Below are 16494 nucleotides of genomic sequence, written 5' to 3' on the forward strand. Positions count from 1 at the left end.
TTCATGGCATGGCATTTCGTCTGGTGGATACAGTCCTTTTCTTAAACTTGCGTGTAAGTGTTATTATTTGTCAGACATGCTTTCCAGCATTGATATCATATTTTTGATGTTTTTGTTGGCTCTATATGATAAGCAGGCTCTTTTAAGCACAATTGTGAAGCGGGTCAGGGCATATATCAAGTTAAGGAAGGCATTAAGTTCTCTCAATGGAGCACTTCCTGATGCTACATATGAAGAGATTTGTGCGTTTGATGATGAATGTGCTATCTGCAGAGTAAGTAGTTCTTGCAAGTTATCCTTTAAAACTGTCATTCCTCATCTCTTTGCGGCACATAATTGCTTGTACAAACTACAGGGACCAATGGCTAGAGCGAAAAAGCTACCCTGCAATCACCTTTTTCATCTTGCGTGCTTGAGGTCTTGGTATGGTCTATATGCCTATCTAATAGTTGTCAAACCCCCCTCTCTCTACATGCTGCAACTATATATTTTTATGCTTCAACTGTATGGTGAAGGTTTGCATGTGAGCATATATCTTATTTGAAGACATTATATACATGAGATTATAAACCACTATTGCTTATGAAATGTTCTATGAAGGATTTTATCTTGTCTCACGTAGCCATTGGGTATAGGTGCTATTTTTCAAATAAATCTGATAGGACACTCATACAATTTTGAGTGTATCTCTCTCTCTCTCTCTCTCTCTCTCTCTCTCTCTCTCTCTCTCTTTCTATACATGTGTGTGTGTGTGTGTGTGTGTACATATGTTTGAGTGATAAGCAAGGTTGATTAGCAGATTTTTATTTAATTTTAAAAAAATGTACTCATTTTGTATTATAGAAATTACAAAGAAAATGTTGTGATGCATGTAGCGTCTAGAAACTCTAAATTGAATTCATTTGGCTAATTTTGAACATTCATGGGGCAAGATGGCATTTGAGGGTCTTTTTCTCAGACCTGCAGTTTTGGCTTGCGGGAACAATTTGGTTTGAGGCAAAGAATCAGATCCAGGAAAAATGCAAGAATTTTGCCAAGTATTAAAAAAGGGGGATGGCTACAAGCTAAAAGATTAATTTTTCAAAGTAAAAAGTTGCCTACCTACATACCTACCTACATACACACGTTCATACATAGTATGTATGTATGCATGTATGTATATGTATGTAGTACATAATATGTATGTATGTATGTATGCATGCATGCATGCATGTGCATAAGAACAAGCACAAGATATTCCAGAATGATAAGCTATTGTGAAGAATACGATAACTGCCTCCTGCAGATAGAGTCGATAGTTTGTAATCCATTAGTGTTTTCTGAATAATTTGGCCAAGGAAATTGCAATGAATAATTTGAGAACTTTCCAGTTGTTTGGAGAATTACAATATGAATAATTTGAGAACTTTACAGTTGTGTGGAGAATTACAATGCCTTTAAAGGAAGACCCAAAAATATGACCCCACATGTCCAAGTTCCATGTTGATGTAATTATTTAAGATGTGTGACCCTATGTTTAAAGCCTGAAGTAGTGTTTTGCTATGATGTATTATTCTCAACCGCCTACAACTGTTAGCACTTCTTGAAAAATAGAAGTTTTGCAAGGTCCTAGGTTTATCATACCCAAGTTAGATCATCCTTTCAATGAGTTCTGCACCATTTAATCCATTTTGATTCACATGTAGTTGAAAAAGTAAAAACAAAAAGAAAATTGAAGCCTTTGAAGACACTGGTACTGCTTTTGCATCACAAACCAATTGTTGTGTCATATACTTATTGATAATGATCAAATTATACAAAAAATTAATGATTTCTGATATTGAACTTTTTTTTCAATATTTTCTAAGCTAAATTGCACTTCAGCTCTACAAATTGCACTTTAGTGCAAATGTACAGCCATATCACAATAAGGCACTTAACATCGCTACTTTAGTAGTTATTCTCGATAATTTTATGGGCATAATAATGGGTGTTACAATCTGAAGGAACTATTATTGGGTGCTTAAAACATTATTAATTAGGCAGTCATATGCATTTCTTCATTATTAATTAGGTAGCCCAAGCATATTGGCAACTTTTCCTTCTGCAGTTTCCTATTGAGGCTTAGAAAAAGTTTAGATATTTTTTCATTTATTAAAAATTTAATATTTTATCTAGTCGAAAGCCAGTGTGCGCAAAGATTGGAACTCACCAGTAATTGTTTATAACATATACTTTTCACATGTCATGGCTAAGCTGTAAACAAGATTCATGTGGTCCATGTGATCATGATGCAGCAAAATAAATGCAGTATTTCACTTGTCTGTTCATTTCTTAGCAAGTTCTGATATATTACAGCAGTGCCTGTGCTATGTATCTCAATTTAACGAGTAGTTCCTTCTTCTTTACAAGGTTATCTGCTAAGTTTCATACTATTTACATTGCATTTTCCTGGAAAAAACAATGTGATAGTTGTCCATTTTACCTTTGAGATGAAATAGACATTTTTTAGATGTGCAATTGAGTACTTTGGCCTGTTTTAGGCAAGGCCAGAGGGATATGTGCGTCTGTTTTTCCTCTTCTTGCTTCTTATGGGGTTTCTTTTTTTTCTCTTGGAGGAAGAGGGAAGGGTTGATGGTGTGCGGAAGTAGTTCTTTTATGATTGAATAATTTTCAAATCAATTGATTGTGGTTGCATGATACCTATATTGTTTTCTTTTCGTTTAGTTTATTTCACTCCATTAGCTTCCATTACATTATATGAGATGCATGATTCTATTATGAACTTGAAGAAAATTAAAATCATAAACCAAGTTATAAAATTTATTAAGATCTTGGGCCTTAGATTTCGAAAAATTGATAATGAGAAAGAGTACCAAGGCTCAGAAGGAAAACCCTCCATGTGAAAGTGATAAGCAGCAGGATTTGGGTGTCAGGTATGTAGCAATGTGCTATGTATGATATGGATCCTGTCGGTTAGAGGTGGGAATGATACGGTGCAGTCTACAGTCTATATCATTATATTGTATGTTCATTTGTGCTACTTAGCATGGACTTGGAAGCAGCAATTTGTCAGCAAGAAACTTCTGTATGGGATAACCAGCTTGCTTGGAGAACCCCATGAAAACTCAAACATGCACCTGCTTCCTATGTGCTTCCTTCTAGTGGTTTCAAAATATCTACTTCCCTGTACCTGCACAAACCTGCTTCCATACCCTCACCTGCTACAATGATTTGTTTTCATCCAGTTCTCCTCTTCTTAACTAAGAAATGTCAATAACATCTGAACATATTAATAAAACCAATTTTTCAGCTAAAAAAATTGAATGTTGAGCTGAAATTGGTCTGAGACCAATCTAAATATTGGGTTTCGGTTGATTTTAGCAGAAATAAAACAATTTTTATTCAAGCCAACCAATTTTGATGGTTTTACATTAAACAAACGTACATAAGATGCAATAATTTTTGTATTCATTCATATTGTTTTTTTTAGTCCTTAAATCATTTATGATAATATTGGCTTCTATAGGTATTTGATACAGTCACGATCTGCGCTTTGTTAGCCATCCTACTTGAATGCTATTCGTAATCATTCTGTTGCCACTTCTATAACTATTGCTTGAGTTGATACCTTGGATAGTTTACTTATGAGATGCTTTCATGACTAGACAATCTTAAAGTCCCACTAAATTGTGTTATATTGCTAGCAAACAATGTATTCCACGATAAATAATGGACAATATATTTTCTTAAAGTTGCAGAAACATTCAAAGCTTTTTTTACCTTTTAGTGGATATTTATTGCATAAATACTAGTATGATGAAACAGAGTTTAAAATATGATAACAATTGAACATCCATCTTAAAACTTCAAACATACAAGATTTAACATCATCATTTTGTTTATTTATGGATTCATCTTTCTCTTGAATTTCATTATGCTACTCATAATGCTTCTTGCAATTTTAAGATCTGTATTTATCAATATGTAGTGGCATATTGGAAGATAGTGAAACCTTTTCTCATGGTTGCAGAAGTGGAGACTGTATTGGTTATTGAAATTTTTCATCTTGAGAATTAAACAATTAGATACTTAAACCATTGGTGCTTGAAATATGTTTTGTTGGTGCAGAATTCTGTTGAAGTCGGAGAAGCTGGAGCTGGGATGACCGCGGCCGCCGTCGGGACCTGCAAAGAAAGTCTAAACCAGAGTTGGGGGTGCTCCGGCAAGACCCTCCGACGCTTAAGTCAGTACTCTGCTTTAACAGAAATGGAGTGCTCGAGCGAAAATTTTGGCAGAGTTTCGAGATAGAGTTACCAGCTTAGAGAAGAACGTATCTGGGGGTCCTTATTTATAGACGGAGGGCGTAACTGACTGACAGCGACGTCTGTAACCGTCTGGTAGTGGATCGCTCAGAGCCGCGTGGAGTTTGTTACGGAGAGTAGTGGCGTCAGGAGTCATTCAGGGCCACGTGGAGCTTGTTGCGGAGAGTGGAGTGGTGTCCGTTGTCAGGACTTGCCAGAGAGTGGTGGAGCTGCATGGAATCCGTTGTAGAGAGTGGAGCAGGATGGCGGCTCTTGTCGTGGCTTGTCAGAGAGTGGTGGAACCGCATGGAATCTGTGGCAGCGAGTGGAGTAAGGTAGTGGCCCTTGTTGTGGCTTGTCAGAGAGTTTGGATCCATCGGCTGAAGCTCGGCTGGGATGCCTGATGGAGCAGAATGGCTCTTTACATCGTCGTTCTAGGAGAGGCTCGGATGTTCCGAGGTCGCTGACGAATCTACTGTTGTCGGATGCTTCGGGTGCTGACCTTTCAGGCGGGAGTCACCTGCTGTAGGAGCTCGGATGGAGATTTTTTGTTGACGAAGTCCGGAGAAGTTCAATCGCTAGGGAAGTCCGTCTGGGATTCATCTGATGTGGAAGCTCATCCGAAGATCGTCCGTCGGGGAAGTTCGATTTTATGGGGAGCTTGGTAGAAGGTCGGTCGGCGATGGACTTCGGATAGCACTGGGGAGGCTCATCCAAAGATCGTCCGCCGGGGAAGTCCGATTTTATGGGGAGCCTGGTAGAAGGTCGGCCGGCGATGGACTTCGGATAGTGCTGGGGAGGCTCGGCAGACATCGGAGGCGATCGACTATCGCAGGGATCCAGTTGCTGGAGCTCGTCCGTCACAGAAGTTCGTCCGGAATCCATCCGCTGGAGAAGTTCGGACGGGCTTCGGTTCTCGCGAGAGGTCGAAAGGGGGTCGTTTATTGTAGGAGCTCGGGCGAGGACCAGTTGTCGCGAAAGCTCGGAGTAGTGTCCCGCTGTAGAAGTTCGTCCAGAGCCCACTCGCTACGGGGTAGCTCGATTGAAGTCTACCTGCAGTAGAAGTTTGGAAGAAATTTGTTTATAGTAGAGGCTTGAACGGAATTTGCTTACAGTAGACGTCTGGGATAGACAGCCCGCTGTAGGAGTTCGGAGTAGACCGTCCGTAGCAGAAGTTCGGCTCTCGTAGGAGCTCGATTAGGATCCGAGAGGCGGTCGACCACCGTAGGAACTTGGAAGGAGTTTGGTTACTGTAGAAATCTCGTTGTCGGAGAAGTTCGGATGCTGACGAAGTCCGGAAGAAGTTCGGAGTAGGGTCGTCCGTGGCCGGAAGAAGTCCAGGAGAGACTCGGGGAATGGTTGGCTGCTGTAGGAGGTCGACTGTCAGTGAGGCCCAAAGGGCCTTTGGGGCGGCCCGGTGGGTGAACGCAGAAGTCCATTGTCGGGGAAGTCCGGATGGCCGAGGGAGTTCGGAGAGGCGCTACATACAAGGTCGGGAGCCGGAAGAGCCCCGAAGGATCGGTCTTTTACAAACTTCGGTCGGGGGGGTATTTTATACCCAACACCAGTTCCCCTACTTCCGAGTTCGGATTCCGAATGAAGTACAGAGAAATTCTCACGGCCGAAGCTGCTCTCCTCGATTTCCGCACTCGACGGTTGCCAGGTATTTTGACGTTCGGCACGCTGGTACTGGAGTCTTTTCGGAAAAGGTTTATTCTTTTTGGAATTCCTGTCGGGGCGTGGCTCTAAGTACGGCGTAATAATGACTCTGTCAGCTACCAGCCGTTTCCAACAATCTGTCGAGGTGAGTGGGACACGCGGCGAGTGCAGGCCGGTCAGAGGAGATCCGCAATCATTATTGCACCGGATCTCGGGGTCTATTTAAACACGTTCTCCTCCTTCAGGGGTTCCACCTTGCTTGAGAGAATCCCTCGGTTCCCCTCTTCTTCCCCAAGAGCTCCAGCTTCCTTTAGCATCCTTTTCGGCCTTAGGCGTCCTCCGAGTCGACCTCCATCATCCTTGCCGTCTCCCTGCACTCCTGGGACCAATCTAGGTCAGTTCCGGAACTTTCTGACGTTTTTCCGTCCTTTTTTCTTCGTATTCTATTTGTTTAGCTTTCTCGGGGACCTATTTGCTATTTTTCCTGATTTTCTGGGATTTTTGTGGCCTCCATTTGATCCAAAATGTCTTCTGATATCTCCCCTTCTAGCAGTTCTAGGAGTTCGTCAGCCTCAGTTCTCCATAGCACTGGTACCGTAGACGAACTCGTAGCTAGGACCAAACCCTGTCTGGCCTTTGCGTCGAACACCATCCCCGGCTCCTTGACTCCGGATGAACTCTCGCTGATAAGGATTCAGTATGGAGTTTCTCCGGAATACGAGCTGGAGCTTCCCGGGCCATCTGACCGGGCTAGCGCCCCTCCTTTCGGCCGCTTCTGTCTGTACCAGGAGGCCTTCCGTGCCGGACTTCGGCTTCCGCTACCGTCCTTTGTCGTTGCTCTCTTTCATTTTCTGAATATTTCTCTAGTTTCTGTCGTGTCGAACTCCTTTAGGTTTTTGATAGGGTTTCTTTCTCTTTGTAGTTTAGTCGAAGTTCGGCCGACTCTTTCTTTGTTTAAGAACTTCTACACCTTCAAGCGCCATCCCTCGGTAAAGGATTGGTGGTACTTCTTCCCCCAGTTCGGTAGAAAGGGGTTGCTGAAAGGCGCCCCCTCTTCTGTCCATAACTGGAAGGAGAAGTCTTCTATGTTCGATGCCCGACCTTGGAGCTAGGATTACCCCCTCGGCGCTCCTGAGGAATTCCATCCGTCGGGCTTCTACCCTGGAAAGGGACGACCTCGAGGCCTCCAAAAAGCTCGAGGCCTATCAAGCCCCCCTCCTCCCCGACCTTCTGAGGGAATAACTTTTGTTCAACGTCGGCCTGAGCCCCCTTAACCCTGCCGGTATCTCTCCCTCTCTTTTTTTCTTTTTTTTTTTTGCTTCCCCTTCTTCTTGTTCCATTTCGGAGCCAAGCTGATTTTCTTTTATCACAGACATGGATGCAAGTGTGGCTTGGAGGTTAGCCCGAGGTCTCAAGATCCACAAGAGAAAAAGACGCCTCAACTTCGGGGTCGGTGAAGAAAGCCAGGACAGAAGGGACAAGCTCGGCCGCGCCTGCTCCGATGCCCGTCGCCGTCGAAGCCCCTTCCGACGCCGAACCTGAAGTCCCCCGAGCTCCTTCACAGAGCCCCCGGCCGAGGGTCCCATTTTGGAGGTTCATCCCGAGGGGGCATCCGGGGCCGAAGGGAGGAGGAGAAAAAAGACCCTGGCTTGGAGGAGTCGCAGTCGTAGGGCTGCCGCCGAGGGGGCCGGCGGCTCCGAGGAAGACCTGGGGAAAAATCCCTTCAATAACAGGGACTTAATAAAGAGGCTGGTCAAAGGGTGCATTCTGTCCGAGGTAGTTGAGAGAATCGTCCTCGCCGATCCCGAGCTGCGGGTCTGGGACTCTCTGGGATCTTTCCTCGAAGTAGGTTAACTCATCCTTTTCCTTCTTTCTGCTTCTTTAATTTATTCTTCAGCCCCTATATCGACTCCCCGACCCTTCTTGCAGATCGGGCACCAGCTCATCGCCAACGTCGAGGCGGCGAAGATCGCCAAGAAGGAGGCAGCTCGGGCAGAAGAGGGTCGCCTAGCCGGGGCCGCCCGCCTTGAGGAGAAGATCGCCAAGGTCCTGAGCCTCCAAGAGGCGCTGGAAAAGGAGGGACAAATCTCATCCGATCTGAGGACCGCCTTGGAGGAGAGAGGGAAGGCTGAGGCCGAGGTCTCCGCATTAAGGGCACAGGTCTCTGAGTTGAAGGAGCAGGTTTTCGAGTTGAAAGTGCGGATTCCGTCTCTGGTCTCGGAGGCAAGGGCTCGAGTAGTGGAGTTCAAAGCCTCCCCCGAGATGGAGGATCTGAAGGTCCAGTTCGGCCAAGACGCCTTCATCAAGGGATTCGAGCTCTGTCAAGAGAAGGTGGCTGGGAGGTTTCTCGAGTTGGATCTCGGCTTCCTGGACGAGGCGTCCAATGATGAAGCCGGACCATCCGAAGTCGCTGCCGGTCCTCTTCCAGTCGAGACCTCGTCGACTGTCGTGGCCGTCGCTGACGATCTTTCGGGGATACCGACCCCCTCTACTTCTGCCCCAGAGGTCCGGAACCTCTAATTTTGTATTTTTTCCTTTGTGGTGATTTTTCTCTCATTCTCTTGTACTTGAAATTTATTTGATCAATGAAGTCGGATTCGTCTTTACGGAGGGTCCCTCTCCTTTTTTTTTGTATTCTTTTCCTTCTTTGTCTTCTTGCATTAATTTGAGTCGTGGCGCTCTTGTCCTCCAACGACAGTGTCCTGCCGAAGCTTTTCTCCTACTGGAGGGTATTCCCTTGAAGTCGATGATACGAGACCTCCAAAGGAAAGTCCGTCAGTTGACAAGGAAATCCAAGAAGCTGGAAGACAAACTTCATCGGCTGAGGGAGAGCCATTCAGAGGCCACCGTGGAGGCTACTTGCTTTCGGGACTTCCATAAGAAAAGTTTCATGGAATACACCAAAAGGAAAGCCGACTTCATTACGGAGCTTGAGGAACTCCGGAAACGTGCCAGCGACCGGTCTTGGACTCAGGCTTCCAAGATCAGCTCCTTTAAAGTCGAGCTGGCGGCCGCACGGGAGAAGATCGATCGGTTGGAAGGGAGCTCGTCCCGGCTCACAGTCCAGACTGACCGCGACCAAGACTAGTCGAAGAGGTTCTCCGACCTTCAAAAACAGCTGCAGGACGCCGAGGCGACTTACGACGCCTATCGAGTCGGCTGGAGCAGACAAATAGAGGACTACCGAAGGAGGCTCCAAACGGCGACTGACGAAGTTGCCCGCCTTCAGAGGTGGCTGTCCGAGAGAGTCCAGCCTGTCCCTACACAAGGTTCTGATGAGCTTTGCTCCTTGAGGGGGACTATGGCGGAACTGTCTGTAGCCCTTGGGCGGGAGGAAGTCGAATTACGGCGGCTGAAAGTTCAGCTGGTCCACGAGCAGCAGGCAGTCAAGGATGCTGAGGCGGAGTCCGAGGTCTTGAGGAGGAGGCTTCGAGAGTCAGAGGACGAGCGCCGGCAGTTCCACCGGATGTTCCAGGATATGCTGCTGAAAAAGATGGAACTAGAAGAGGAAGTCGAAAACTTAAGGCAATCCATAGCAAGGACCGAAACCGAGAGCTCGAAGTCGGAAGAAACTGGGCTTCCTTAGAGCCTCTTTTTCTTCTTTCTTTTTTTGTTTTTTTGCCTTTAAGGCTTTGTAAAGTGTACTTCACCAACAAAATGAAAATGAAATTGTCTATTACCTTGTCCATTCTGGTATTAAATGGTTGTTTACCAAACTCCATTTGTCTTCCGTCTTGTTTGGCGTCGACGTAGTTTGTAATCCCTCGTCGGTTCTTGCTTTGAGTCGTCGTTCACCGAACTTCTTTTGTCTTCCGTCTTGTTCGTTGCTGACGTAGTTTGAAGGTTCCTGGTCGTCGTCGTGTCGATTTGCCCCTAGGGACTAGAGATTTTCGACAAGGATTTTCTCTCTTGTCGAGACGAGGTCCCTTGTGCCTTTGATGTTTGTTTTTCACCTATCGTCGGTGTAGTTCGTCGCTTTTTCTTTTCGTCTCCCCTCTTCTTCTGTGTTTGAGAGTCTTCCCTCTGCTCTTGATGGGGTCGTGAGAGTGTCGAGGAGTCATTGAGGAAGCTTTCCTCTTTGTCGATCAATCGAGTCTTTGTTTGCGTCGGGACAAGGTCCTTCCCTTGTTCCCGACAGTCGGTTTCAGCTCGTGTCAGGATGAGGTTCTCCTCCTGTTCCTAACAAGACTGTGGGGGCACATAAGGGCCGTTGTGAGGGCCTCTCCCCCCATCCGGTCTTTGTTCATGTTAGGACGAGGTTCTCCTTCTGTTCCTAACAAGGCTGTGAGGGCACATAAGGGCCGTTGTGAGGGCCTCTCCCCCCATCCGATCTTTAAGAAATCGGGCCTTCGGCTTTGCTCATGTTAGGACGAGGTTCTCCTCCTGTTCCTAACAAGGCTGTGGGGGCACATAAGGGCCTCTCCCCATCCGGTCTTTAAGAAATCGGGCCTTCGACTTTGCTCATGTTAGGACGAGGTTCTCCTCCTGTTCCTAACAAGGCTGTGGGGGCACACAAGGACCGTTGTAAGGGCCTCTCCCTCCATTCGGTCTTTAAGAAATCGGACCTTCGGCTTTGCTCATGTTAGGACGAGGTTCTCCTCCTGTTCCTAACAAGGCTGTGGGGGCACATAAGGACCGTTGTAAGGGCCTCTCCCCCCATCCGGTCTTTAAGAAATTGGACCTTCGACTTTGCTTATGTTAGGATGAGGTTCTCCTCCTGTTCTTAACACGCTTAATTTCGTTTGTATGGGAGAGTTATCTCCCATCGTTATAAGCTCATACCAAAAGAAAGAATACGCAAATATGAAGAGAATTTTCATTCAGGGCAAAGTTGTTGGTAATACATTCGTAGATTTTTCGAACCCTATAACCGCGGAAGGTTTGCTTCCCATCGGGGTTCCCTCGAGACGGAGTTGATAATCCCAATTGGAGGCCGATCTTCTGGCTGCTCCTTCCTCCTTGGTGGTTCCGGCTGCGGCAGGACCCTAGGCCGATCTTCCCTTCCTTCAGGTCGGCGTCGAATGAATCTGTCGAGCCGACCTCGTCTGATGAGCTCTTCGATCTCGTCTCGAAGCTGAATACACTCCTCCGTATTGTGGTCGTGGTCACGATGATAGAGGCAGAATTTGTTCGGGTTGCGCTTTCCGGGGTGCGAGCGCATCCTCTTCGGCCTTGGGAGCTGCTCCCTAACCTCTATCAGCACTTGAGTTTTCGATGCGTTGAGAGGGACGTAGCTGTGGAATCTCCCGGGAGGAGAGCCTCGCCGAACTCGACGGTCTGGGCTTCTCTGTTTACGGGCTTGGGGAAGAGTCCGGACGCGCCTGTGCCCGGGAGGAGTTCGAGAGCGTGGCCGAGCTTCACTCGGCCCTTTTTCAACTGCGGGCTTGCTCGAGTCTCCCGCCTGCCGTTCTCTCGCGGTCTCCTCGTCCTTCATCTTGAAGGCTTCTTCTGCTCGGGCATATCCTTCGGCCCGAGCCAGCAAATCGGCAAAGTCCCTGGGATACTTCTTTTCCAAGGAGAACAGAAGGTCGTTCTTCTGAAGACCGCCTTTCAGAGCGGCCATCGCGACCGATTGGTCCAAGTTCTGGACCTCCAACGCAGCGACGTTGAAACGGTTGACGTAAGCCCGGATGGATTCTCCCTCCCTTTGCTTGATGTTGATGAGGGACTCCGAACCTCTCCAGGGACGCCGGTTGTTAACAAAATGAGCCGCGAACTGGTAGCTCATCTGATCAAAGGAAAAGATGGTACCCGACTTCAATGTCGAGTACCAGTTTCTTGCTGCTTCCTTCAGGGTGGATGGAAAAGCTCGACACAGAATGACGTCTGGCGCGTCATGGAGCAGCATCATTGTCCGAAAGGCTTCCAAGTGGTCGATCGGGTCCGAGGTCCCGTCATAGCTTTCGAATTGGGGGAGCTTGAAGTTTGGCGGGATCGGTTCCTGCATGATCATTTCAGAGAAGGGAGGGTCAGTACAGATGTCCTCACTATAAGCAGGGGGAGCGTGGCGGAGTTCCTCGATCCGTCGGTTCATCTCTTGGAGCCTTCGATCCAGGAAGTCCTCTCGACTGTGGGTCTCGAGGATCTTCGGGCAGAATGGAGGTAGAGATCCTCCGGGAGTAGAATCGTGGTCGGACTGAGGGCTCTCCACCTTCGGATTTGTCTTTCCGGGAAAGACGGGGCGACTGGCCCAGGTGGCCCGCCCTACCGTCGGATTTTGGAATTCTGACGACGTTCTCTCCAACCGCACCGACGCCTGCGGCTGTTGTTGCTGTTGCATGGCCTGCACCGCTTCAGTGAGGCCTCTGACCTGCTGAACCAGCAGATCGAATTGCTCCGCGCCGACCGCCGTTGCCGGAGGAGGAGCCTGGAAAATTGGATGTGAGGTCGGAGCCTGAAATCTGGCCACGGAGGCCGTGGATCGCCTGGTGGATGCTCTGCGGGGAGGCATCGGGTGAAGATCTAGTAGAAGGAGAAGAGGATGTCGGAAAAGATGATCGGAATCAGTCCCGTTGAGCGCTCCTTTAAGAACAAGGGTACTGCAAAGACACGTCCTTCCTCTAGCGCCAATTTTGTTGGTGCAGAATTCCGTTGAAGTCGGAGAAGCTGGAGCTGGGATGACCGCAGCCGCCGTCGGGACCTGCAAAGAAAGTCTAAACCGAAGTTGGGGGTGCTCCGGCAAGATCTTCCGACGCTCAAGTCAGTACTCTGCTTCAACAGAAATAGAGTGCTCGAGCGAAAATTTTGACAGAGTTTCGAGATAGAGTTACCAGCTTAGAGAAGAACGTATCGGGGGTCCTTATTTATAGACGGAGGGCGTAACTGACTGACAGCGACGTCTGTAACCGTCTGGTAGTGGACCGCTCAGAGCCGCGTGGAGTTTGTTACGGAGAGTAGTGGCGTCAGGGGTCGTTCAGGGCCACGTGGAGCTTGTTGCGGAGAGTGGAGTGGTGTCCGTTGTCGGGACTTGCCAGAGAGTGGTGGAGCTGCATGGAATCCATTGCAGAGAGTGGAGCAGGATGGCGGCTCTTGTCGTGGCTTGTCAGAGAGTGGTGGAACCGCATGGAATCCGTGGCAGCGAGTGGAGTAAGGTAGTGGCCCTTGTTGTGGCTTGTCAGAGAGTTTGGATCTGTCGGCTGAAGCTCGGCTGGGATGCCTGATGGAGTAGAATAGCTCTTTACATCGTCGTTCTAGGAGAGGCTCGGATGTTCCGAGGTCGCTGACGAATCTACTGTTGTCGGATGCTTCGGGTGCTGACCTTTCAGGCGGGAGTCACCTGCTGTAGGAGCTCGGATGGAGATTTTTTGTTGACGAAGTCCGGAGAAGTTCAATCGCTAGGGAAGTCCGTCTGGAATTCATCTGATGTGGAAGCTCATCCGAAGATCGTCCGTCGGGGAAGTTCGATTTTATGGGGAGCTTGGTAGAAGGTCGGTCGGCGATGGACTTCGGATAGCACTGGGGAGGCTCATCCGAAGATCGTCCGCCGGGGAAGTCCGATTTTATGGGGAGCCTGGTAGAAGGTCGGCCGGCGATGGACTTCGGATAGTGCTGGAGAGGCTCGGCAGACATCGGAGGCGATCGACTATCGCAGGGATCCTGTTGCTGGAGCTCGTCCATCACAGAAGTTCGTCCGGAATCCATCCGCTGGAGAAGTTCGGACGGGCTTCGGTTCTCGCGAGAGGTCGAAAGGGGGTCGTTTATTGTAGGAGCTCGGGCGAGGACCAGTTGTCGCGAAAGCTCGGAGTAGTGTCCCGCTGTAGAAGTTCGTCCAGAGCCCACTCGCTACGGGGTAGCTCGGTTGAAGTCTACCTGTAGTAGAAGTTTGGAAGAAATTTGTTTATAGTAGAGGCTTGAACGGAATTTGCTTACAGTAGACGTCTGGGATAGACAGCCCGCTGTAGGAGTTCGGAGTAGACCGTCCGTAGCAGAAGTTCGGCTCTCGTAGGAGCTCGATTAGGATCCGAGAGGCGGTCGACCACCGTAGGAACTTGGAAGGAGTTTGGTTACTGTAGAAATCTCGTTGTCGGAGAAGTTCGGATGCTGACGAAGTCCGGAAGAAGTTCGGAGTAGGGTCGTCCGTGGCCGGAAGAAGTCCAGGAGAGACTCGGGGAATGGTTGGCTGCTGTAGGAGGTCGACTGTCAGTGAGGCCCAAAGGGCCTTTGGGGCGGCCCGGTGGGTGAACGCAGAAGCCCATTGTCGGGGAAGTCCGGACGGTCGAGGGAGTTCGGAGAGGTGCCACATACAAGGTCGGGAGCCGGAAGAGTCCCGAGGGATCGGTCTTTTACAAACTTCGGCCGGGGGGGATATTTTATACCCAACATGTTTTAAGGTTATCCAAAAAAAAAAAAAAACTGTAATGGATGGCTTTGCTTGCTTTTATTAGTTACATGAAGCGAGCTTTTAAGTAATTGATGCTCTATTTTCCTTTTTAATATATTTTTGGAATTCCAACAATCATGGGTTTTTGATAGGTCATGAGGGTTTGATGTTTCTATTTCTCTTACATCCTGGATCAAGAAGTTCTATATGATGTGTAACTTGCTTCAGGGAACAACTAAGAGAAAACATGTTTTCAGGAAGGTTAACAACCCTTTCAGTGGTCACTAGGAGATCTATATCCCCTTCTAGTGAACCATATTTTCTGACTTTTCCTCCATATTTTGTATATATATTTTTTTTAAGATACGGGAAGGTCGTATAAGTAGCCGTTCTAGAGGATCCTTATTATTACCTATTTAGCTTAAACTTCTCAAATATGTGGATCTTTTTTTATTAAAAAATTAAGAGTTGTTTTTACTTCATGTTTTTTAGCATATAGCTGTTTCAGAAAATCCTTGCTGCCTGTTTACTTGTTTTCATATGGGCATGTGGTTGTACAATTCTTCAGTGTATTTTTTTCATGCACCTGGGGTGTCGACTCTCTTCCCTAAGTACTTTGCAATAGCTATGCTGATTCCTGATCCTCTCCCTTTATGCATGTAAGCAGGACCATGGCTAGTGACAGTCCTAAATATCTTATCCTGTTTGTTTACTTTTATATTGTGGTTTAGATGCACAAGATGGTTTTATATTCGTAATTGATAATGGATTGTGATGGATTGCCATTCTTGTTTTTTCCCATTGGTTCTTACTTTTCTATTATATTATTTCCAGGTTAGATCAGGGCTTAACTGAAGTATATTCTTGCCCTACATGTCGAAGGCCTCTTTTTCAATGTAATCCTCAAGATCGCACTAGCTCTAATGCAGGAGAGCTTGCCAATGTTGCACAACTTGCTGAACATTTAAATTTGGGATTGAACCCGCAAAGAATATCTGGACAACCTGTTCCTAACCAGCAACAGAATCCTTCTGATACAATGTGGAGGTCTTAAACTTTATTCTTATTTCTCTTTTTATGACACTACAAAATAAAAATGCTACATGTATGTCTTACTATAGCTATTTTCTATTTGCAACATTCATTATATCGTTGTGGTATGGAAATTGATCACCTTGCTGGTGACCATTTTTAGATGCATTTTCATCATATATGTCTTTCATATACTATATATGCCATTGGAACGGTGCATAGAAGATCATATATGTCTTTCATACACTATAACATATGGCATTTGTCCCGTTACTTTTCAGTTCTATACTTCATACCTTCGAAGACCCTCATATTGTTCTGGAAAGCTGTTTTTATTTGGTATTGAATTTTGCCAGTCTGCATCTTCAGTTTATGTTGTTTGGTAGCATAGTTAAATGCATGATTTGAAGTTCTAACTGACCATTCAATGAATGCTGTTCTGTTTGGTGGCTGGAATTTTCTAAATTTGGGCAGTGCACCTAGGGCTACTAATAAGTCAGATTGAGCCAACATTACTTGGTTAAATCTGGGTCCAGAAATTATGTCTGATGTTAATTGATCACAGATGACGGCATCTGGTCAGCTCTATGACTTCAACTTAGAAGCAACATGGTTAACAGGTCCTGTGGGTGTGATTAGATACAATTTTCCAATTTTGACACAAAATGTTCTGGATGCTTATGCATTTGGTTCGGCACAGAAGGCATTTAATTCTGTTTTTTATATGGTTTTTGGTTGCATTGTTGTTGGATTGCAGGTTGAGCAATCCAGATTCAGTCATTAGTGAAACGCAATGCCAACCTTTCTGCTGGGATCTAGGACAGAATCACATTTGGTGAAACCCAATCCATTTGTGGCCCTGGCTGCTTGTACTCCAGAATCTTGCTACCGTTCTTGCACTTGCTTCCTCACAATTCTAGTTTATTCTTTGGTCAAACTTCTTGTATCACCCTATCACGATATTTGGCTAAATTAATTTTATCTTGATTATCTTATCATTTTTATTATTTAATGATATTAATCATATGATGTGTATATATGAGTAACCAATTATAGCAACCGCTCTGCAATACATAAGATTGCAAAAAAACTTCGCCAAAATGTTATGTTAGACTTGAAAAGAGTTCATGTAGAAGTGTGCCAAAAGTGGGCATGTAATGGTGAGGACATCATGATTTTCTATTTTTAGGTGTCAAGCAG

The 16494-nt window shown here is 46.5% G+C and overlaps 1 protein-coding gene across 1 annotated transcript in view; it reads left to right on the forward strand.

The window, feature by feature from the left end:
- The window catches only part of LOC105043621 (E3 ubiquitin protein ligase RIN2), a 33807-nt gene that overhangs the window by 16155 nt on the left and 1158 nt on the right, over positions 1-16494 (forward strand). Inside the window, exons 8-11 of the mRNA XM_010921228.4 lie at positions 1-53; positions 137-274; positions 356-423; positions 15097-15309. The exon at positions 1-53 is cut by the window's left edge and continues 105 nt beyond it. Coding sequence (XP_010919530.1) covers positions 1-53; positions 137-274; positions 356-423; positions 15097-15309 — 472 coding nt within the window. The remainder of the gene's footprint in view (positions 54-136; positions 275-355; positions 424-15096; positions 15310-16494) is intronic.

The sequence above is a fragment of the Elaeis guineensis genome, chromosome 4 (assembly GCF_000442705.2).
Source record: "Elaeis guineensis isolate ETL-2024a chromosome 4, EG11, whole genome shotgun sequence".
Lineage (NCBI taxonomy): Eukaryota > Viridiplantae > Streptophyta > Magnoliopsida > Arecales > Arecaceae > Elaeis > Elaeis guineensis.